The sequence below is a fragment of the Scyliorhinus canicula genome, chromosome 15 (genome assembly GCF_902713615.1).
Source record: "Scyliorhinus canicula chromosome 15, sScyCan1.1, whole genome shotgun sequence".
In the NCBI taxonomy this organism is placed as follows: domain Eukaryota; kingdom Metazoa; phylum Chordata; class Chondrichthyes; order Carcharhiniformes; family Scyliorhinidae; genus Scyliorhinus; species Scyliorhinus canicula.
Window position 1 is genome coordinate 89,528,934 of NC_052160.1, and position 22,556 is coordinate 89,551,489.

The window sequence follows — 22,556 nt, forward strand, 5'->3', positions numbered from 1 at the left end:
GCGGACGCGGAGGAGAACCCCGCATCGCGCATGTGCCGGCAGTGACGTCAGCGGCAGCTGGCCGCTGACGTCACTGCCGGCACATGCGCCGACTGCCGAAAGCCTTTCGGCCAGCCCCGCTTCCGACTGCGCCGGGTGTTTGCGCCAGTCTTCTGGTGCAAACTGCTCCGGCGCGGGGCTGGCCCCCAAAGGTGGGGAGAATTCCCCACCTTTGGGGAGGCGCGACCCCTGAGTGGTTGGCGCCACTCCCCTACGCCGGCACCCTCCGTCACGCCGGGTAGGGGAGAATCCAGCCCAGGGTCTCTGGTGCTGATGTATACAGTGTGACAGTGTTCTCTGGTGCTGATGTACACAGTGTGACAGTGTTCTCTGGTGCTGATGTACACAGTGTGACAATGTTCTCTGGTACTGATGTACACAGTGGCAGTGTTCTCTGGTGCTGATGTACACAGTGTGACAGGGTCTCTGGTGCTGTTGTGCACAGTGTGGCAGGGTGTCTGGTGCTGATGTACACTGTGACAGTGTTCATTGGTGCTGATGTACACATTGTGACAAGGTCTCTGGTGCTGATGTACACAGTGTGACAGTGTTCTCTGGTGCTGATGTACACAGTGTGGAAGCGTTCTCTGGTGCTGATGTACACAGTGCAACAGGGTCACTGGTGCTGATGTACACAGTGGCAGTGTTCACTGGTGCTGATGTACACAGTGTGATATTATTCTCTGGTGCTGATGTACACAGTGGCAGTGTTCACTGGTGCTGATGTACACAGTGTGATATTATTCTCTGGTGCTGATGTACACAGTGGCAGTGTTCACTGGTGTTGATGTATACAGTGTGACAGTGTTCTCTAGTGCTGATGTACACTGTGTGACCGTGTTCTCTAGTGCTGATGTACACAGTGTGACAGTGTTCACTGGTGCTGATGTACACTGTGTGACCGTGTTCTCTGGTGCTGATGTACACAGTGTGACAGTGTTCACTGGTGCTGATGTGCACAGTGTGACAGTGTTCTCTGGTGCTGATGTACACAGTGTGACAGGGTCTCTGGTGCTGTTGTGCACAGTGTGGCAGGGTCTCTGGTGCTGATGTACACAGTGGCAGTGTTCACTGGTGTTGATGTACACTGTGTGACCGTGTTCTCTGGTGCTGATGTACACAGTGGCAGTGTTCACTGGTGCTGATGTACACAGTGTGACAGTGTTCACTGGTGCTAATGTACACAGTGTGATAGTATTCTCTGGTGCAGATATACACAGTGTGACAGGGTCTCTGGTGCTGATGTACACAGTGGCAGTGTTCACTGGTGCTGATGTACACAGTGTGATATTATTCTCTGGTGCTGATGTACACAGTGTGACAGTGTTCACTGGTGCTAATGTACACAGTGTGATAGTATTCTCTGGTGCTGATGTACACAGTGTGACAGGGTCTCTGGTGCTGATGTACACAGTGTGACAGGGTCTCTGGTGCTAATGTACACAGTGTGATAGTATTCTCTGGTGCTGATGTACACAGTGTGACAGGGTCTCTGGTGCTGATGTACACAGTGTGACAGGGTCTCTGGTGCTGATGTACACAGTGTGATATTATTCTCTGGTGCTGATGTACACAGTATGACAGTGTTCACTGGTGCTGGTGTACACAGTGGCAGTGTTCACTGGTGCTGATGTATACAGTGTGATATTATTCTCTGGTGCTGATGTACACAGTGTGACAGGATCTCTGGTGCTAATGTACACAGTGCGACAGTGTTCACTGGTGCTGATGTGCACACAGTGTGACAATGTTCTCTTGTGTTTGAAGTACACAGTGAATGGAGGGACAGTAATCAATGCTTGATGATTTGAAAGAATATAGATAGTCCCTTTCAAAAGCATTAATATTTGAGAGCTTTGGAGTTTGTATTTAATGTGATTGCAGAAGCCAATTTCAGAGAGTGAACCATAGTTTAATTGAAGCAGTTGCTGCATTACCCAGCTATGCTTGCATAACTACAACTTTTCTTCCATAATGCCTAACCGTGAAGTTTGTTGTTGTCAAAGTGCAATGTTGGATGACGTGGGTGACCAGTGTCTTCAATTCTTTCCAATCAGTGGTTGAGGTTAGATGATGCAAATTAAACTTGTCAACATTTCAAGTGAAGTGAGGAGCAAACAGAAGCAAATATAGACCAATGTTTAATAAGAATCTCCGTTACAGAGGAAACGGTTGGGACTATTCAATGGTTAGTCAGCACCCTCGCTGTCTTTGCCATGCTGTAACATTTCTATATTGTTCTTGCAGGTTGTCAAGAAGGCAGGCCTTGATGACAAGACACCAATGATAGGCGATAAAGTGTTTGTCCATTACACTGGAACCCTATTGAATGGAGAAATATTCGATTCAAGTAGAGGGAGAAATGAACAATTTGTTTTTGATCTGGGTAAAGGTAAGTGCTTTCTATTAACTCTGGAGCCATGTATTGACTGATACTCTGGAAGCTCAATGAAAGAACAGCATTTAATGTTTACCATGCGTGATCTAAATACAAGGATTGGAGGTTCATATCTTTCTACATTTCCCACAGTAAAAAAGTGCAACTCCAAACTATTCATCGGCCAAGACCTTCAGCTCTTTTACTGTTGCCTCTGGAGTCCCTTAGGGTCTATTATTGACCTCCTCCTAATTTTAACTTACACCCTGCCCCCTCAGTGATCTCAGGTTCCGCCTTTATACTGACCACAATCGGTTCTCCCTCATTAATATCTCTCTCATCCCCATCCAATTCATCGCACTGCTCCTTCTACAACCATTACTTCAAAGGTAGAATTCTCCTGCAACTAAATACTGTGAAGACCGAGGTCATTGATTCTAGTGCCCATCATAAACGCTATTTTGTTACCACCAGCCTGAATCTCAGCACCGCTTCACCCCTCCCTGTCTATGTAACCTTATCCAGCCCCATAACCCACTACCGTCACTCTCTCTCCTTCGGGATGGTCTCTTGTCGATCCAAGATTTCTTTCACCCTATTATTGGAGAGCTGCCTGAGCTCTAAGCTCTGAGATTGATTCTCTTCACCTCGCTATCTCTCCCTCCTTGGTTACGGCTCTGCTTCAAACCTACAACCTGACCAAAGCTTTTGATCATTTGTCTTAATTATGCCTTGTGTGGCTCAGTGAGAGATTGTGTCTGACAATATCATGGAACATTTTACCATATGAACAGTGTAATATAATGGGTCTTTGTTGGCATTGCATTCTCTAAAGGGCATTGTCCAGCAAGATAATTAGAGGGCCGGGTGCATTTTTCATAGGAAAGGAGAGGTGGGAATGCTTCTGTTTAAAGCATTAAATACCCTGAAATTGATGTTGGGTTGGATCCCAACATCACCCCACCCTTTTCCAGATATCCCCCCAGCCGAATTTCAGGTGACTGGGAAGCTTCCTTGAATCTTGATTATTTATTAAGGTCTATTTTAAGGCCGTTTAACTCTCAATTTATGATTTGCCAAGCAGTCAGCAACGCACCAGTATTATTGAGATCAATGCACAGTGGGAAGAGCATCTTCAGTGAAACTGACAGGCTGGGTAGCCTTTGACCAGTTCCACTGAAGAGCTCCAGTCAAGGCCATGAGTCTGCTGATCAAAGCACTCCGAAAATGCTATCGCTGCTTGGAAGGTGACTATTAACTTGGAAGTCACTTCACCCATCCAGCACATCACTCACCGACAGCTGCACCTTTGTACTGTCAGCCTTCACCAGGGCATGGCAGCAGTTTATGCAGCTCCACTTTCTACCTCTTGTGGTAGTTGCCACTGATGTATATATTGTATGTAGAGGATGTCGGTGTAGGTGCTTTGTGGTAAAGCCCTGTACTACAGGTAGGGGGTAGTTCCCTGCCTGCTGGCTCCGCCCAGTAGGCTGAGTATAAATATATGTGCTCCCAGTACAGCAGCCACTTCGCCAGCTGCTGTAGGAGGCCACACATCTTAGTGTAATAAAGCCTCGATTGCATCCAACTCTCGTCTTTGTGTAATTGATCGTGCATCGCCTCTGAAAAGAGGCAAGAGCAGAGAAAACACCACCACTAACTGTACCAGCAACACCAGCACTGGCACCACATCCCTTCTCCTCAATTGTATGCTGCTACACAGGGCAGAAGGGATGAACTGGAAGGAGATGAAACCTCTAACACAGGGTCTACAGGCGGATGATCAACCTTTCCAACGTGTATGGGCACTGGTGCCTCAGGAGGCTCCAGTTTTGTGCTAGGTTATTGCTGACATCTGCAGGCCCCTGGAACAGGCCCACCTTCCTAGTGGACCAGGTGGGCACTGGTCTTGCCTTTTCAAAACCTGCCAGTTTGGATGTCTGGTTCCCAACCTGAAAATCACCCCACCATTACTGCTGGGGCTAAGTTCAGAAGATATCGCTGATAGTTTCTAGCCCTCTGTTCTGTAGAGAAGAAACAATGACTGCGCCTAAGTGCGTCTGTCCAATACTCTCACCTCTGGAACCACAGAGCAATGGCCTTCTTTGGACACAGTAGCAGTGGGTCCACAGGTCACCAACTAATATTTGGAGGAGAGAGTAAGGCAGAGATGAGAAAATCCATCCAATGGAGGTTTTGATAAGGACACAGGGAGTCCACACTGAGTAAAATAATGAACTTTGATTTAATTACTACCTATATACTACCTAGTATGTCCCTACCAGGTCTCTGTCTAGTCGGTGTCTTACTGGCCGACTTTTAAAAATGCTAAATGGAGTTCTCCCGCATCTCACTGGGAGAACCACAGGGAAGGTAATCATCCCCACCCTGTAAGTCCCATGCGGGATATTACAGAGGTGATTTACTGACGTCAAGAATATTGTCCACTGACATAGGGTGACCACTCTATAACACGACTATCGCTTCCTTCTCTACACGAACGATTCATACTACAAGTTTCAGTATAAGAATTAAAACTGTATTCATAGCCGGATCAATCCGGCCGACTACCTGTGTGTCTCTCTCTTACAACCGATAAAGAGATTCAACGCAAGGTGTGTGTAAATCTGTTCAACAAGACCGGTGAACAAATTGCTTCTTGTTTACAGTCTCGGGGAGAACGTCCGGTGTTAGCATAATAACCCCCATTCTCTCGTGGCACTTTCTCTTTATTATTCGCAAATTATTTAAAGATTCAACATTTGAAATCAAATTCTCATTTTTCTCCCCTAATGCCTGTCTCCCCCTCCCCTACCCCAGCTCCCAAATCCTTTCTCTGGAAAAGTTAGGGGCTGGTTTAGCTCACTCAGCTAAATCGCTGGCTTTTAAAGCAGACCAAGCCGGCCAGCAGCACGGTTCGATTCCCGTACCAGCCTCCCCGGACAGGCGCCGGAATGTGGCGACTAGGGGCTTTTCACAGTAACTTCATTGAAGCCGACTTGTGACAATAAGCGATTTTCATTTTTTTCATTTTCAAGTAGTTTTAAAATATCTCCAGTTTCCGTTGATTTGTCTGTGTGATTCGGATATTGCCGGCAAGCCCAGCATTTGTTACCCATCCCTAACTGCCTTTGAGAAGGTGGTGATGACACACCATTTTTTAAACTACTGCAGTCTCTGTGGTGTAGATACCCTCCTGTTGTGAAGGGAGTTCTCGGCGGTGGAGGTTGCTGTTTGGAAGATGCTGTCGACGGAGGCTCAGTGAGTCGCTTCAGTGCAATTTGAAGATAGCACACGCTGTTGTCACCTTGTGCTGGTGGTGGGGGGAGGGAAGTTTTTAGGTTGTTTTATTGGGTGCGGATCCTCCAAGCAACATATTCCTGGATTTAAATTCAATTTTACGGGACGTGGGCATTTGTTGCCCATCCCTAATTGCCCTTCAGAAGGTGATGATGAGCTGCCTTCTAGAATCGCTGCAATCCATGTGGTGCAGGTATCTCCATTATGCTATTAAGGAGTGAGTTCCAGGATTTTGACCTAGTGACAGTGAAGAAACAGCGATATATTTCGAAGTTGGGGTGGTGAGTGACTTGGAGGGGAATCTCCAAGTGGTGGGGTTCCCAGCTATCTGCTGCCCTGTCCTTCTAGATGGTCGTAGTTGTGGGTTTGGAAGGTGGTGCCGAAGGACCATTGGTGGGTTCCTGCAGTGCATCTTGAAGATGGTACACACGGCTGCTACCTGTGTGTCGATAGTGATGGGAGTGAATGTTAATAATAATCATTATTATCACAAGTAGGCTTACATACACTGAAATGAAGTTACTGTGAAAAGCCCCTGTCGCCACATTCCGCCGCCTGTTCAGGTACATGGAGGGAGAATTCAGAATGTCCAGACCATCCAGAGGAAACCCACGCAGACTCAGGGAGAACTCCACACGGATAGTGACCCAAGCCGGGAATCGACCCTGGGACCCTGACGCTGTGAGCCAACAGTGCTAACCACTGTGATACCGAGCCTTTGTGGAAGGGGACCAATCAAGTGGGCTGCTTTGTCCTGGATGGTGTTGAGTTTCTTGAATGTTGCTGGAGCTGTACGTGGAGAGTATTCCATCACACTCCTGAATTGTACCTTGCAGATGGTGGACAGGCTTTGGGGAGTCAGGAGGTGGGTTGCTTGCTGCAGAATGCCCAGCTTCTGGCCTATTCTTGTGGCCACAGTATTTGTATGTATTAGAAACAGAACCCTTTCTCAGCTGCTTTACAGATCATTATTGCTCAGCCACATTTCACAGTTTCCACAACATTAAAACACACAGACTTTAATTTCACATTGTCAGAACTGGAGATGCCAATGGTTGGCACTTTAGACCATTTTCAGTCTCACTGAATTACAGTTTGCCTCCATCACTGATCCTGACAGTCAGCCTGAAAAGATCACTGGGAGCTAGATTAGAGAAATAAGAGATAATTGAAATACAGAGTGGAACCTGTCTGACTTTTAAGGCCGGACACCACGGATCATCATTGCACTGTAGCCACTTTTTAATTCTTTCAAAAGACTAACCACTTATTATAGAAAGTTATTGTTGAACCACAGGTTTGACTCTGCATTAATATTAGAAAATGCTTTGCACATAACCCATGTGAAAATATACAACTTCACATGTATATTTATTTCACAAACATCAACCAACATTCAGTGTGAATTTTTATCAGACTTTCTGTTTCACCAAAGATTAAATCTCTGGCATGAAGTTATCAAACGCGCCACAGCTTAGTGCAGGTTCAAATTCTTGACCCAGCAATTGTGGGCTGCAGTTTGAGTCCATGAAAGTGATTTGCTGAGAATGTTCACTTGCACAACAAGGCTGACCCGAGTGCGCTCTTCAGAATATAGCTGGATGCTATTTATCTTTTACCATATGTTGGAGATGTTCATTATTGGTTGGGTTTGTTAACCTGAACTGAATGTTCTGATTGGTCCAGCTGATTATGATTACATCTCCCCGCTCTGTATAATGTTGCCATTGTTTCTATTCTGCTGAAGTCCAGCATTTTCACTTTGTTTTCAGAAATAACCAATAGTAACAGAGCAAGCAGTAGAGACACAACAATTACTTGACCTAGATCATCTGGTTTCTGGATGGATGTATACAGTACCCCAGAAGATACAATATGGGGGTCCCCCTCAGAAGTCCCAATGCAAGGACTCTGAGGGGATTACCCGGGTAGTTTGAATTTCTGACGGGCAATTTCCCTGCGTCTGGAACCATCCAAATCCCAGAGTCTGAGGTTTTGGACGGTTCCAACTCACTTTCTAGAATAGTTACCCAGGAAAAGTCAGAAGGATTCTAAAAGTTCAAACTTTTGGGTAACTGAGCTGCTGAATCCCTAAGTCCCCAATGGACCCTCTAACTGCCCCTCTGCAGCCTTTGGGAAGGCTCAGCTACTCCTTTTTAGGGCACAGCTACCCTTTTGGAGATGTTCATGTACCCCTTTGGGATTGTTAACAGTAGACGTTAATGTGCTTAAAAGGTATGTAAGCTCTGTGGAACTGTTAACTTGTCAAGTTATTTAAATATCATGCCCTTTAAATTTTGATAAAAGAAATCATCCTGCTGGGATTCTTGGTTGAGAAAAATCAATTGATGTTTGTTAACATAAGCCTGAGGGTATTTATTATAAGATTTCTGCTGCGTGACTGCTTCCACAACCTATCATTGTCATAATAGAGGGTGGGGGGAACTTGTAAATTAGGGGAGACAGTGGAATAATGTCACTGGACTGCTAATCCAGAGGCCCAGGCTAATACTCGGGGGACATGGGCTCAAATCCCACCATAGCAGCTGTTGGAATGTAAATTCAATTACAAGTGGAGTACCCTTTATCTAAAATCTTCTGAGGGCAGATTGCAATTCGGATTTCAGATCATTTCCGTTACCGCATATAAACTTCTATTACAATAGCCTAGGCTTAGGCTATTGTCTAAAGTGAATAAAATGGCAAAAAAAAAGTAAGATATATTGCTGAATAATAAATACAGGATACCTGTAATATGTTCACACCCATGGTACCATCTTCGATTCTGCTTATAGGAGAAGGCTCATAAAGTAAACGGTGCAGACCTACGGTCAGATGCAGTTGGCGAGGTTGGTTTTGGTTTGGACTGCAGGCTTCCTGTGCTAAAGGCTGATGAGGTTCAAAACAAGTGTAATTTTGGATGTCTTCAGTTTTTTGCATTTATGGATGAAGGATACTCCCATCTGGAAGAAAATTGAAGGTTCGTTCTAGTAATGGTGCCCATGAAAATATCATCACTAATGAACTTTTAGGGAACAAAATCTGCCTCTTCTTTTTTTGAAAAATATTTTTATTCTCCATTTTCACATTTTCTTCAGAATTTACCCCCCACCAACAATGAGTAAACAGTAACAAATACAATGTCAATCCCCCTACCAACAGCAACGATCCCATCCTCCCACCACCCTCCAAACAAGGCCCACCTGACAATATAATCATCAAATAAAACAAACCCTCCCAAGGTGGGGAAAAAGAAAAAGGAATCAGGAATCGCCCCTGGTAAATGTTGACATATATCGTCCACCTCCCCAACCCCCCCCCTCCCAATATTCAATGCCATCCAATCCCTGAAAGAGTACCGTGAATGGCACCCATGAATTGTAGACACTCCCTCCCAGACTCCTCCCCTCCACTTCCTCTTGTAAACTCCTCCCCCACCCTCGGTTCCTTTCACCAACTTTTCACCCCAGCTAGACTCACCGAAACCTGCTCGACCAGGCTCTGATGGCCACAGCCCCTCCCTCCACCTCACACCGTTCACTGGCCGGCCCCCGCCCGGGTCTCCTTCCCCCTTGCCTGGTCCCAGGAAAACCAAGAAATCCCCTTTAGCACACAACCCCAGCATACACACCCAAGCCCCAAAGAAGCATCATTGCAAATGAAAGTCCCAACTCTTCCCTTGTCCAAATATACAGCGTCGACTCATTTAGTACATACACTAACACGCAGTGCAAAAATAAAGTTACATCAGGCTACATTGGTACACGACCCGCTCTCAGTCCCATTTCTCAATTCTGCCACAGTCCTTCTGCCTTCGCAAACTCCTCCACCGCTTCTGCCGTCCCAAAATAAAAGTCCTTGGATTTGTAGGCCACCCTTAACTTAGCTGGATATGCTATGCCGCACAGCACCTTGCTGATGTACATTGCCTTCTTCACCCGGCTGAAGGCAGCCCGCCTCCTCACCAGCTCCACCGTAAAGTCCTGGTATGTGCGTATACCAGTTCCAGCCCACTGCAGCACCCGCTTCTGCTTTTCTCAGCACAGGACCTTCTCCTTCACACTGTACCTACGGAAACACACAGTTACTCTTGACGGCTCACTCGCCTTTGGTATAGGCCTCCACGACCGATGAGACCGATCCAGTTCATATCGAGAGATCGTCCCCCTCCCCCAATAGCTCCCCCAGTAACGCGGCAAAATACTCTGTCGGCCTTGGGCCTTCCACCCCTTCGGGCAGACCCACAGTCCTCAGATTCTGCTGCCTGGATCTGTTTTCCAGGTCTTCCATTTTAGCTCGCAGACCCTTGTTGGTCTCTGTCACCTTCCGCAATTCCTTCCCCATCAAGGTGAGTTGATCACTGTGCTGCGATAATACCTCTTCCACTTCCTTCAGTGTCTCACCTTGCTCCCGCACCTCCGCCGCTGTGCTTGATACCATCGCCCTCACCGGGGCAATTGCCTCCTCCACCAGCACTTTCAATACCGCCCCCATCTCCTTCTTCATCGCTTCCATGTGCTTTGTGAACTGTTTTTCAAGTTCCACAACCATCACTTTGGTTATTTCTTCTGCTGTGAGCGATGCGGCCTCCCCAGTTCTCCAGCCTCTGCTTTCCTTACAGTTCCTGCGCTGACTTTTCCACTCACCGGCGGACTTTCATTAACCCCCTTTTTCACGGCCTTTTTTTCCCCAAGCTTGGACATTTCTCCTCCCTGTGCCTTCTTACAACTTTTTCAGCCTCCGTTGCCCCTGGGACCGGGCGTTAAAACCCCAAAATTTCTATTCCCAAGCCAGAGCCCTCCAGTGTGTGGCTGCCTCCTGCCTGACGTCACCGGAAGTCCCCTTACCCGGCCTCTTCTACTGTAACTCGAGATACATAGTAACGCGGTGCGGCTGTCCACTGAAATGGCTCAGCAAGCCAATCAGTTCAATAACAATTAGCGATGGGTAACAAATGCTAGCCTGGCCAGTTAATTCCACATCCCAATAACGAATAAAGAAAAATAACTGTTTGATTGACAGCCCCAAGTGGTTATAAAGGGATTACCTGAACTTGATGTGGGACTATGTAGACAAATGTTTGTTTTATAGGAGATTACGTACTCAAGGGATCTAACTGTATTGAATGGCCTTTTATCAATGAGATTTTTTCAATTGTGAAGTCTGTAATAGGTAATTAATTATTTTATTTCATCTGACCATGGGTCCTGCTTGAGTAGACATGAGCCAGCACTAAATTGGAATGGAGGGCATGAGGATGGGGGGGGTAGAAGGCTGTGAGCTTGCACAGAGGGTATGAAGGGCCATTGGAGTGGTTTGGGGCATGAGGTGGCATCATTTAGCATGGATGGAGTGTGTGGGGAGTGACGGGTTGTGAGGGGTGAGGGCTGGAAGGCCTTAGTGTTGCTGGGTCAAAGTTCCAGAGCACCTATAGACAGTCCGTCTCCACACTTAAGAGGCTCCTATGGCCAACCCATCCCCCAGCCAGAGCGCAAACGAGGCCATTGGGGCAAAATTTTCATACTTTGGGTTTGGGGGGTCGGGTGCAGGAAGATATCCCAGAATGGTTCCAGGGTTGGGGGATTTAAGCCAGGAAGTGAGAATGGAGGAGCTGGGATTGCTCCCTTTGGAGCAAAAGTGATTGAGGTAAGATTTGATAGAGATGTACAAGATTGTGAGAAGTTTGGATCATGTAGACAGGGGAAATCTGTTCCCACAATTGGTGCATGGATGAGGTGAGACGGATTTAAAATCTTTGGACAAGAGACGCAGTGAGAAAGCGAGGAAGAATGCAGCAAGCAGTTCTGACCTGGGTTTCATAGTGGAATCTGAGACGATCGATGAGTTCAAAAGGAAAGTGGATGGACAATTGTGAGAAATTAAGTTGCAGTGACAGAGCATGGAAATGGGATTGACTGGATTGCTCCACGGATTGCTGGCATAGACTTGATGGGCCAAATGGTCTCCTGTGTCGTTAGATGACTCTATGATCAGAGCGCAGAAGCTTGGGACTTTCAGCATGGCCAAGATACTCAGTGCACCAAGTGCTAGTTAAGCTATGTGAGGAATCTGAAAGCTAGCAAATAGACTGTGAACAAGGCTTTTTAAGTCCTGATAATATTTCCATTCAGATGGTTCATTGACCCACGCCCCACACCATTGCCCATCGCCATCCCCATCAATATTGTTTTCTTGAGGTCACTGAGAAACGCTCCTGGAGGTTCTGATGACTCTCCCCTTACAATTCTTCCCTTCTTGCTCCCCACCCTAATTGTCACTCCCCCCCCCCCAATGATCTCATTGCTGCTTCATGTGTTATTGGCCTGTTCTCACCTGTCACTGGCTGCTGCTGCCTGGCACTGCCCAGACCCAGCATTCACTCAGTACCATGAGCCACACGTCGAGTGCAACAACATATTATTTGAATGGGCTCAGTTATTGTAGCAGGCGAGACTGGCTCATTTGTGCTCTGCCAGGTCTGTATTGTCAACCCTGTCCGTAAGACTTTCCCCAACCATTTCCTCTTACAGATGCAACTGACTTGGCAGAGAGCAATAAATCTTGGGCTTGATAATGACCGATGGCATAGGACATCACAGTAAAATGTTTGTGTATTGCCCTCTCACCTACTGGACCATTGTTCTTTGTGCAGGAGGGAAATGAATCACAGCAGAAGAGGAGTCTAGTTAACCCATTGTGCTTATGCTGGCTTTTGTGAAAGAGATACTGAGTTAGTTCTGCAGAGACAGTGACCCAAGATTGGAATTGAACCTGGGTCCCCAGCGCTGTGGGGCAGTAGTGCTAACCACTGTGCCACCGTGCCGCCCTGTGTCACCATGCTGTGTCTTGTCAAGTATTTATCCAATTTATTTTTGAAAATGTATTATCAAATTGGCTTTCACCACCCTTTCAGGCAAACCATTTCAGATCGGGACAAAACATTGTGTTAAAAAATACTTGTAAAAATGTCTCATAGAACATACAGGGCGAAATTCTCCCCCCCCCCACGACGGGTGGGAGAATAGCGGGAGGGCCTTCCCAACTTTTTTGACGCCCTCCCGCTATTTTCCCCCCCCCCCCGCCGAAATCCCGACACAAATCGCTGCCGCCGTTTTTTTACGGCCGGCAGCGATTCACAGCTGTTAGAAGGGCCGAAGTCCCAGCCCTTTACGACCTTTTTACGAACGGCAAACACACCTGGTCCTGCCGTTCGTAAAAACGTCGTGACCACCTGGAAAAAAATAACCATGGCACCGATTGGCACGGCAGTACCACGGCCGTGCCAAGGGTGCCATGGGCCCGCGATCGGTGCCCACCGATCGCGGGCAGCGGGCCCGATGCCCGCGCACTATTTGTCCTTCCGCCGCCCCGCAGTATCAATACGCGGGGCGGCTGAGGGGCAACCCGGACCGCGCATGCGCGGGTTTCGCGCAAAAACGCGATGACGTCACCCGCGCATGCGCGGGTGGAGTCTTCCCACCTGCGCATGCGCGGCTGACGTCATATGACGCGTCAGCCGGCGCTAAGTCCGACAAGCGGGCTTAACGATTTTCGTTAAGCCCGACTTGTCGGAGCCTCCGACGTCGGGCTGCTAGCCCCGACGGGGGACCAGAATCGGTCCCCCGTCGGGAAGGGGCGCGATGCCGTAAAACCCGCCCGGGTTTTACGGCAGTTTGACGATTTCTCCCGTTTTGGGAGAATTTCGCCCACAGTGCATCGAGTCTGCACCAACCCACTGAAGCCCTCACTTCCACCCTATCCCCGTAAACCAACAACCCCTCCTCACCTTTTTGATCACTAAGGGCAATTTATTATGGCCAATCCACTTAACCTGCACGTCTTTGGACTGTGGGAGGAAACCGTAGCATCCGGAGGAAACCCACCCAGACATGGGGAGAAGGTGCAAACTCCGCACGGACAGTGACCCAGCAGGGAATCGAACCTGGGACCCTGGCGCTGTGAAGCACACTTGTGCTACCGTCTCGCCCCTGGTTCTTTTGCCAATTATCTCAGATGCATACTCCCTTGTCACTGACCCATTTGCCAGTGGAAGCACTTTCTCCATATTTACTCTGTCACTACCTTTATAATGTTGAACACTCTTATTAAATCTCCCTTTCTTCTCTACTCTAAGGAGGTCAATCCAAGCCTCTCTAATCGCTCCAAATAATGGAAGTCCCTCACCCTAAGGAAAGCAGGTGAGCATCGGATATACTGAATGGTCAGATGCACTGACACCAATGATTACTGAATCTAAATAATCTGGTTAGTCTAGGTTTTTTTCTTTTCCATTATTTCATTTTGACAAATGCGTTTCAGCAGACTGATCCTCTTTTCCCGATTTTATGTAAGGATATTACTCCCACCCAGTCCCTCAGGAGCAGGTTCATCTCTGTGAGGGAGGAATAAGTGAACAGCTATGAGTCAGAAAGTCGCGGATTCAAGTTCCACTTCAGTGACCTGAGCAGAATTATCTGGGCCAACATTCCAGTTGGCACTTATATAGTCCACAAACTCTTTTACTATTATTAGTGCAATGTGTTTACAGCAGAGAAAAAGGCCATTCAACCCATCAGGTTAATGCCAGTAATCATATTCTGCACAAATCTCCTCGTATTCTATTTCTGTCTCCTTCAAGTGCTCATCTGGACCCCTTTAAATGCACCCATACTATTTTCCTCAATCAAACCCCGTGGTAACGAGTTCCACAGTTGAATCATTCGCTAGGTAAAGAAGATTTTCCTGAATTCCCTGTTGGAATTTTTAGCGACTGTCTTATATTTATTGTTCCCTAGTTTTGTCATAGACAACTGGAGATATCTTTTCCATGCCGACCCCATCAAATGCTTTCATAATCGGAAGACCTTTGGCTACTCCCCAATCTTCTCTCTTCCGAACAGCACCCTGGGTTTACTGAGAGCACACAGCATTCAATAAGGCGTCTCACCATCATCTTCTCGAGGGAAGAATAGACAATAAATGCTGGCCTAGCCAGCAAAGCTAACGTCCAGTGAAAGAAAATGTATCAAACGTTACACACACAACATCCAAAATACTGCTATGTTGGGCTATGCATGTTACCAACTCATTGTTGTTGAACAGGAAACAAATATTCATTGTTTAATGAGCACAATCAAATCCAAGTCTGAACATAATTAACCAAAATAGGCCCTGTGTAAGTGAAACTAAAAATCAAATTTCCAATTTTCATAAGCTTCTAAAATGTGATAATACCTTTATGATCATAATGCATATTTCGGCAGGATAGTGAGGGCCAACATGTGTTGCAGATCACTCGGGTCTGTGTTCCATGACAACATGAATTGCTACATGTGTATTGTAGCCTGTAGCTATGGATGGTGATAGTAGAGGATCCTCAATAGTCTCTGCATCACACTCCCCACTCCCATGACAATGAGGCCTCCTTCGCTCTTTGGTGCACGGCCTCAGGTCAACCGTCAGTGGAGCCGGATCAGGGGGTGTGAAGCTGATAGGGGTTTGTTGCTTCTGAACATAGCATCGAAGGACCACTGAGGGTCAGTCACCACAGTCCTTTCCTTGGATTGCCATCTAGCTGTGGTGGAGAAGCTTGACCATTCCAGTTATCCCTAGAGTAATGCCATGATGGTAAGATCGAAAGGGAAGAACCAGACAAAGCATAATCCAAAACAAATCCTCCGTGATGGATCAGGCGGAAGATACTCATGTGGTATCAACAGTTGTGATGGAGGATGAAGGCTGCGGAAATAGGGAGATTCCCAATCGTCGAGGATCCCCTGCCACTCGAACTACACCTACCTTCTGTCAAAGACAGCGTGTCTGCTGATGTGCAACTTCATTCCCACACCAGGCATCTACCTAGAGGAAACCAGCACCCAGACAAGCCTTGCAGTGATTGGCGAGAGGTGATGGGGACAGGACCACGAGATCCGGAAGTCCCTAACTTCGGACCAGCACATAGGCGGTGGAGTTTGATTCAGTCATTTTGCTCTGAGAATACAGGAGAGCGTTTCGGCAGCTTTCTTCACAACTGAACTGCCCTCTTCAGGATCCACTCTGTTACCTCCGAATGGGGAAAGGACTAGGAAAGGTGCCCTGAAAATAGTCTGTTCCATCCCAACCTGGCTGGAAAGCCAGCAGGCTCGTTTACCTGTGGTCAGAAAATCAAAGTTAAACTGAATTTTGGAACCTGGAATGGACAAACCCTCATGGGTAATGAGCAAAACAATCAACCAGAACAGAGAACTGCTCTTGTTACCCGTGAACTCAGGCACTTCAGCACTGGCATCGCTGCTCTGCAGGAGACCTGAAGAGCAGGCGAAGGGCAGCTGAGGGAAGATGGTGGTGGTTACGCCACCTTCTGGAGAGGAAAACCCGAGGATCAGCCCGGGACGTATACATTGGTTTCTCCATCAAGAACAAACTCGTTAACTGACTCTCTTGAGCTCTCTGCCAGCATCAATAAGCGCTGTATGAATCACAATCTACAATGTGCCAAGAACGAGCAGGCACTGGTCTAGAGTGCCGCGCCCCAACCCTTGATGTCAATCATGTGTCTAAACAAGGTTTCTGCTCTACCCTGAACACCATGCTCTCCAACATTCTGAAGGAAAATAAGATCATCATCCTTGGGAACTGCAAAGTCAGGGTTGGAAAGGACTCCCAAATCTGGGAATTGAACCAGTAGAAAGGAAAGATTTGGGAATTGCAACTCCACAGGGGTTCTCCTGCCCCCCCCCCCCCCCCACCCCCCTTTCCGGAATGTGCAGCACACGAGTTGTCATCACTAACACACTGTTCCACCAAAAAGACAAGTTCAAGACTTCCTGGAGATATCCATGATCAAAGGGCAGCAGGGTAGCATGATGGTTAGCATAAATGCTTCACAGCTTCAGGGTCCCAGGTTCGATTCCCGGCTGGGTCACTGTCTGTGTGGAGTCTGCACGTCCTCCCCCTGTGTGCGTGGGTTTCCTTCGGGTGCTCCGGTTTCCTCCCACAGTCCAAAGATGTGCGGGTTAGGTGGATTGGCCATGCTAAATTGCCCGTAGTGTCCTAATAAAAGTAAGGTTAAGGGGGGGGGGGGGGGGGGGGGGGGGGTTGTTGGGTTACGGGTATTGGGTGGATATGTGAGTTTGAGTAGGGTGATCATGGCTCGGCACAACATTGAGGGCCGAAGGGCCTGTTCTGTGCTGTACTGTTCTATGTTCTATGTTCTAAAGCAATGGCACATGATCAACTTCATCATCATCATCCGATCCCAAGATCAAAAGGATGCCTTCATCAGCAAAGTGATAACTAGTGCAGACAACTGCTGAACAGACCACCAGCTCATCCACTCCTCTATGTCCATCATATTCCACCAGAAGCATGGAAAATGAAGAAACAGCTCAGAAAAAAGATCACCATTGAGCGGCTTCAAGAGCCAAGCATTCCAGTGAACATCGAACAATGTCTTCTCCAAAATCTCCAAAGTGTCCATTCTAATGGAGTGCAGGAAAACTGGGAAGAGCTGAAGACAGCTACTTTCTCAAGCTGTGAAGAAACCATTGGCTACAAGACCAGGAACTACCATCCAAGGCATCAACAATAAGAGGAAAACTCTTTGTACCTGGCAAAATGGCACAACTACCAAAACAAAGAGGAGAGAGAGCTCATTAATTAACTAAGGTGGAAGTGCAAAAAAAAACTAGGGAAATCAAGAACCAATGGTTGACTGAGAAAGCTAAGGCGCTGCAACTCCTTGCTGACAAGTATGACACTTGGGGCTTCTTCAAGCCACCAAGGCAATATATGGACCCAATACCGTAGGCCTCAAACTGGTGAGGAGTAAGGATGGATCCCCCTTGAGAGACAGAGAGAACATCGGCCTCCGATGGAGGAAACAGTTCAAAGAACTCTTAAGCCGTGATACAACCATAGATGAGGACATGTTTGAGGAAATCCCCAACTCCCCATAAAAGATGATCTTGGACTCCCAGCAAGCTTGGTCGAAGCCACCATTAAACACATGAAGAACGGAAAAGCCGCAGGAGTGGACGGGAAAATAGCAGAGATTTTCAAATTTGGAGGAGGAGAGATCACCGGTCATCTCCATCAGCTGTCGCTGAAAATCTGGGGCCGAGAAGAAATTCCTGCCGACCTCAGGAATGCTGTCATCACACCATCTTCAAGATAGGAGGCAAAGGGTAGCATGGTGGCGCAGTGGGTTAGCCCTGCTGCCTCATGGCGCCGAGGTCCCAGGTTCGATCCCGGCTCTGGGTCACTGTCTGTATGCAGTTTGCACATTCTCCCCGTGTTTGCGTGGGTTTCGCCCCCACAACCCAAAGATCTGCAGGCTAGGTGAATTGACCACGCTAAATTGCCACTTGATTGGAAAAAATGAATGGAGTACTCTAAATTTAAAAAAAAAGATAGGAGGCAAAGTGGACTGTTGGAACTACCAAGGAATCTCCCTACTCTCCGTCTGCGGGAAGATCGTTGCCTGAATCCTCACTAGCCGTCTTCTCCCAGTTTCCAAAGAATTCCTTCCGGAAAGCCATTGCTGCTTCTGACCAAACCGTGCAACAGCAGACATAATGTTCCTTGTTCAGCAACTTCAAGAGAAATGCCAGGGGCAACATCAACCACTCTACATGACCTTCATTGATCTGACCAAGGCTTTTGACTTGGCAAGTGCTTTGAAGGCCCTGCCAAAGGCTGGCTGTCCAGAGAAATTCATCAACATCCGCCAATTCCTCCATAACAAGTTGTTGGCGACAGTCACCACCGATGGAAATAAGACAGAAACCTTTTGAGGACAAGACAAGCGGGGATGTGTGATCACCCCCACCATTTTGTCCATCAACATTGCCATCATCCTTAACCTTGTCATTAACAAGCATTCCAATGGAGTGAACATCGTCTATAGGATGGACAGAAATTCTTTCAACCTCAACCAGTTGAAATCCAAGAAGAAAACAACACTGACATCGATTGCGGAACTTCATGTGGATAACATCGGCATCTCCACTCTCTGAGAAGAGATTCTCCAGGCCACGCTCGACACCTCTTTTAAAAGCTGCATTCACTGTCTTTACAAAAAAGTGGCACCTTTGACTCTGACTCTGAGTTCGTCGGAGACTTGGGATATTTCTGATGTGCTTAACTGGTGAATTACCAAGGAAATAGTAGACTGATTAAAATCTAGACTAACTCCTGGATAACTAAACAACTGACCAACCAATCACTCATACTGAACCTGCGACAATAACGCCCTAGACTACCAGTCCTAACCATCCAACAAATACTCCCCACCATGCTAAACCCCTCTACCACCCGATTAACCACTGACTCAATCTGACTACTCCCTGGCCCACCTACCTAATTGTCACGTGGCTATAGTGATATAAGGGCTCCAATCACTCCTGTTCTTGCTTTGATATTCCCACAACCGTCATGCCTTTGACAATATAGATGCATCCTGGAAAAGTACATTTAACGAGGTGTATGTGTTTGAATGCGATCCTAGCTAACAGCCTGAAAGGACTTCATTGAAAACAGCATCGTCCAAATGGAGTAGAAAATGTAGTAAGCGTTTGAGACTTCTCCATGATATGTACTGACCAGTAACCATGCTTGACATCAAGCTTAACCCCCACAAACCCAGGTAGGTAGGCAGCGTAGATAGATTGGCCATGCTAAATTTCCCCTTAATTGAAAAAAAAATGAAATGGGTACTCTAAATTTGTAAAAAATGAATAATTACCAACTTTCTTATGGGACATAACTTGAATCTTGGTAAACACTTTGGACAGTGTGACATCTTCGATGTTTCCCATGATTTGACGGTACGAAACATGTGTTCACCAGTCTTTATCTTGCCATGCACATGTTGTCGTTTTCTGTTTGACCACTCAGCTCATGTATGTGTTTCTGACAGGATACCGGATGGTCCATCTTATTGCTTAAAGCTACCAGTTGTGTACACTCTGTTTGGATCAATACTCAGTTCTTTGTAGTTGTATCAGCCTTTTGCCTTGTGCACTTCCACTGCCAATGGCTTTTTTTGCCACATATTAGTCGGAATTAATGAACGGCATTTCCTCGGTGCACACTTTCCACAGGTCTTTATAGGTTTCTGTGGTCTAGTAAGTGCATCAACAACTGGGTTGTACTTAAGAACTGTAAACTTTGTTGACCTGCGAGAATCACTGTGTACTTGCATCCTCCTAAAACTAAAATTGGATCCCATGACAAACACCTCCCCCACCTGCCTCCCTTATCACCTACTACTCTACTCACTTATCACATCAGCCACCTACTGACCCTGCCACCTTATTCCTTCACTCATTCACTAGCATTCATAGTGGACCCTTAATAGGCCACTAACTCTACTGTGATCCAATTGAGTTCTCTGAGGGACACTGTGCTCCACATTTCAGGGAAAGCCGAACTCTCAAGACTCTGGCCACCAATGCCCACGGCAACAACCTGCAGCAGTCATGCCGTAAAACATGGCGCCAGCCATGCGGTGACGCGACCTGCCACCCACCCCCCAGCCAGCAGTATGGCTCCCACCTGACTGTGGTGGTGCTGGACACAGTCCGCAGCCGCCACGCCGGGTTCCCGACCGCTGAGACCGCACATGTTCTGCGCAGTCGGGAACTCGGCCATTCGGGATCAGAGCATTGGGGGAGAACCTTCAGGTGACTCGCCAGTGCCGTTCCAACGGCACGTGGAGTGCAACACAATGCCGCCATTTCGGAGTGGGCGGAGGATTGAAAACCGGCATCAAACCATCACCGCCCCTGATTTGAGCATTGGATGGGATTATCCGCCTGATCGCCGATCACGATATCGGCATCGGGGAAAGGTGAATCTCGCCCTATGTTCTCCCACTGGAGGGTATTTGCAACCAGTTTACAATCCCCCCTGTCAGCGCAAACCATAAGCAATTCCATATTCCTTGGCATGTAAATTTATTCATGGCGTCCAATTTGGAGGGATTTCCGAAGACATCCTATTATCGTTCTGACGTTTCCAGCGGACGCCCAATGGCGAGGTCCCACAGCCTGCCACTCACACCACCCCGCACCGCGCAGCAGCCCCCGATCTCTGGGTTACCTGTGTGCCCACTCCATCCCCAAGTACGGGGGTGACACGACCGCCCCCCCCCCCCCCAGACCCTGTAATCAGGGTCCGTCCCACAAGGAGCTCTGTAGCAGGGTGACCCCCCAGTGGTGGGGGGTGGGGGGGGGGCAGTGAAGTTTGGGGCAATGACCATCTGTTGACCTCAGATGGTCTCTACCAGCATGGCCTGGTGTGGTGGACCTCGCCGCGGGCTAAGGGTGTAACTCCTTGAGGTGGTTACCCCCACGGCCCACCACAAGGTCCATGATGCCAAGGCCACGTTGATAAAGACCACAGGTGATCCGCGTCTATGTGATTCCTGACCGCAGGAAATGGAAAATCACAGAGGGCCAGAGCATAGGATGCCGGGCCCGCTAAATGGATGCAAATGGGTCATTAAGACCCATTCGCATTAATTTACATGTTCCACTGGTGCGCGGCGTGGACTTCGATTCCGGGGGTCGGAGCATTGCATTCGGGTAGGTGCCTGGCATCCATCCCGATTTTGCTCCAATGCCCAATTCTCCGTCTGATTGGGGAACAAGATCCAGGCATCCCACGATGGAGAATCCCGCCCACAATCTTTTGGCCTCAACTGGTTTCTGTGGTAGCGAATTCCATACATTCACCGTTCTCTAGGTGAAAAAAATTCTCATCTCAAGTCCTAAATGATCTACCCCGTATCCTCAGACTGTGACCACTAGTTCTGGTCTCTCTCACCATCGGGAATATCCTTCCTGCATCTACCCTGTCTAATCCTGTTAGAATTTTATATATTTCTGTGAGATCCCCCCTCATTCTTCTGAACTTCAATGAATATAATCCGAACCGACTCATTCTCTCGTCATACATCAGTCCAGACCATCACAGAAATCAGTCTGATAAACCTTTGCTGCACTCCTTCAATAGCAAGAATATCCTCCCCCAGGTATGGAGATCAAAACTGCACACAATATTCCAGGTGTGGCTTCACCAAGGCCCTGGATAATTGCAGCAAGACATTCCTGCTCTTTTACTCGCTATGAAGGCCAACATACTATTTGCCTTCTTTACCCGCCTGCTGCACCTGCATGCTTACTTTCGGTGACTAGTGTACACAGACACCCAGGTCTCATTGCACATTCCCCTCTCTCAATCTTTTGCCATTCAGATAATAATCGGCCTTCTTGTTTATTCTACCAAAGTGGATAACCTCACATTTATCCACATTATGTTGCATCTGCAATGCATTTGCCCACTCACTCAACTTGTCCGAACTACACTGAAGCATCTCTGCATCCTCCTCACAGCTTACCCTCCCACCCAGCTTTGTGTCAGTTTCAAATTTGGAGATATTACATTTAGTTCCCTCATCTGAATTATTAATACATACTGCGAATAGATGGGGTCCCAGCGCTGATCCCTGAAGTACCTCACTAGTCACTGCCTACCATATGGAAAAATACCTGTTAATTTCTGCTCTTTGTTTACTGTCTGCCAACCAGTTTCCTATCCATCTCAATACACTACCCTCCATGCGCTTTAAGTTTACATGCTAATCTCTTTAATGTGGGACTTTGTTGAAAGCCTTCTGAAAGTCCAAATAAACCACATCCACTAGCTCCCCCTCATCAACTCTACTAGTTACATCCTCGAAGAATTCCAGTAGATTTGTGGAGCATGATTTCCCATTCGTAAATCTATGTTGACTCTGTCCGATTCTACACTGTTTGTCAAGTACTCTGTTATTAAA

At 47.4% G+C, this 22,556-nt stretch overlaps 1 protein-coding gene across 1 annotated transcript in view; it reads left to right on the top strand.

Annotated features, from left to right (window-relative positions):
* The window catches only part of LOC119978129 (peptidyl-prolyl cis-trans isomerase FKBP5-like), a 166,550-nt gene that overhangs the window by 79,317 nt on the left and 64,677 nt on the right, over positions 1-22,556 (top strand). Inside the window, exon 2 of the mRNA XM_038819545.1 lies at positions 2,287-2,431. Coding sequence (XP_038675473.1) covers positions 2,287-2,431 — 145 coding nt within the window. The remainder of the gene's footprint in view (positions 1-2,286; positions 2,432-22,556) is intronic.